Source organism: Aplysia californica, unplaced genomic scaffold (assembly GCF_000002075.1).
Source record: "Aplysia californica isolate F4 #8 unplaced genomic scaffold, AplCal3.0 scaffold00767, whole genome shotgun sequence".
NCBI lineage: Eukaryota > Metazoa > Mollusca > Gastropoda > Aplysiida > Aplysiidae > Aplysia > Aplysia californica.
In genome coordinates, this window is record NW_004798037.1 from 278753 (window position 1) to 279846 (window position 1094).

Here is a 1094-nt window from a genome sequence, read left to right on the forward strand (position 1 = left end):
TTATTATTATTATTATTATTATTGTTGTTGTTGTTGTTGTTGTTGTTGTTGTTGTTGTTATGATCGTTTACTGCAGAGGGGTTTAATCATAGCCATACCTGCAGAAAGGTCTGTCCAACTGAAGAGTTTATAAATCAAATATTTACTTGCTGAATTGTCTGACAGTCAAACATTTACCTACAGAATGGTGTCTTATACTTATACATTTACATACAGAATTGTCTAACAATCGAACATTTACCTGCACAATTGGAAATGACTTCCGAAACGAACGACCACCCCAACAAACACAATAAAGAAGAGAGCTAACCCTAACTGTAACCCTGACCCTATTCCCACCCTTAACCCCTATCCCTTACCCTAACCCAAACCCTATTGCCCTAATCATAGCCTCAAACCTAACCCTACAACACTATATTCTATACTCTATTTCATTTTCATAGCGGTCGGTCGTTACGGAATTCCTCCCCAGAATTGCTCTTCAAGCAAACATTTACCTGCACAATTGTGTCTTCTAGCCAAACATTTACCTGCACATTTGCTCTTTAACCAAACATTTACCTTCCAGAATGGTGTCTTATTGTCAAACATTTAGCCTACCTGCAGAATTGCTCTACAACCAAACATTTACCTGCACAATGGTGTCTTATTGTCAAACATTTACCTGCAGAATGGTGTCTTATTGTCAAAAATTTACCTGCAGAATCGCTCTACAACCAAACATTTACCTGCAGAATGGTGTCTTATGGTCAAACATTTATCTGTAGAATCCCTCTACAACCAAACATTTACCTGCAGAAGTGTCCACAAAAACTCCAAGAGAATTCCCAACATGTTGCCTGCTTCCCGGTCTTGTGTCGTGTTGTGACAAGTGAACACAGCAGCAGCAACTACACAGTGCGTGTCACAAGCGACTAAGCATGGGCGAAGTCAAGTCGAGATTCGGAATTCGGCGAATTCGTGGGGTCTGAGTCGGAGATCGAACATTGGGCAGGAGGACGAGTCCGAACACGAATTCCCGAACTAGGGCAGCCAAGGGGAAAATAGATCACGAGGAGCGAAAACATATTTAATTTGTTAAAAACTGTGAATAA

General features: G+C 40.5%; 1 protein-coding gene across 1 annotated transcript in view; it reads right to left on the reverse strand.

Annotated features, from left to right (window-relative positions):
- LOC101848078 (epidermal retinol dehydrogenase 2) overlaps nt 1-909 on the reverse strand; it is a gene marked incomplete at its 3' end in the record, with an annotated part of 13165 nt that extends 12256 nt beyond the window's left edge. The window contains 1 exon segment of the mRNA XM_005109336.3: nt 793-909. Coding sequence (XP_005109393.2) covers nt 793-834 — 42 coding nt within the window.
- Between the last annotated feature and the right edge of the window lie 185 nt (nt 910-1094).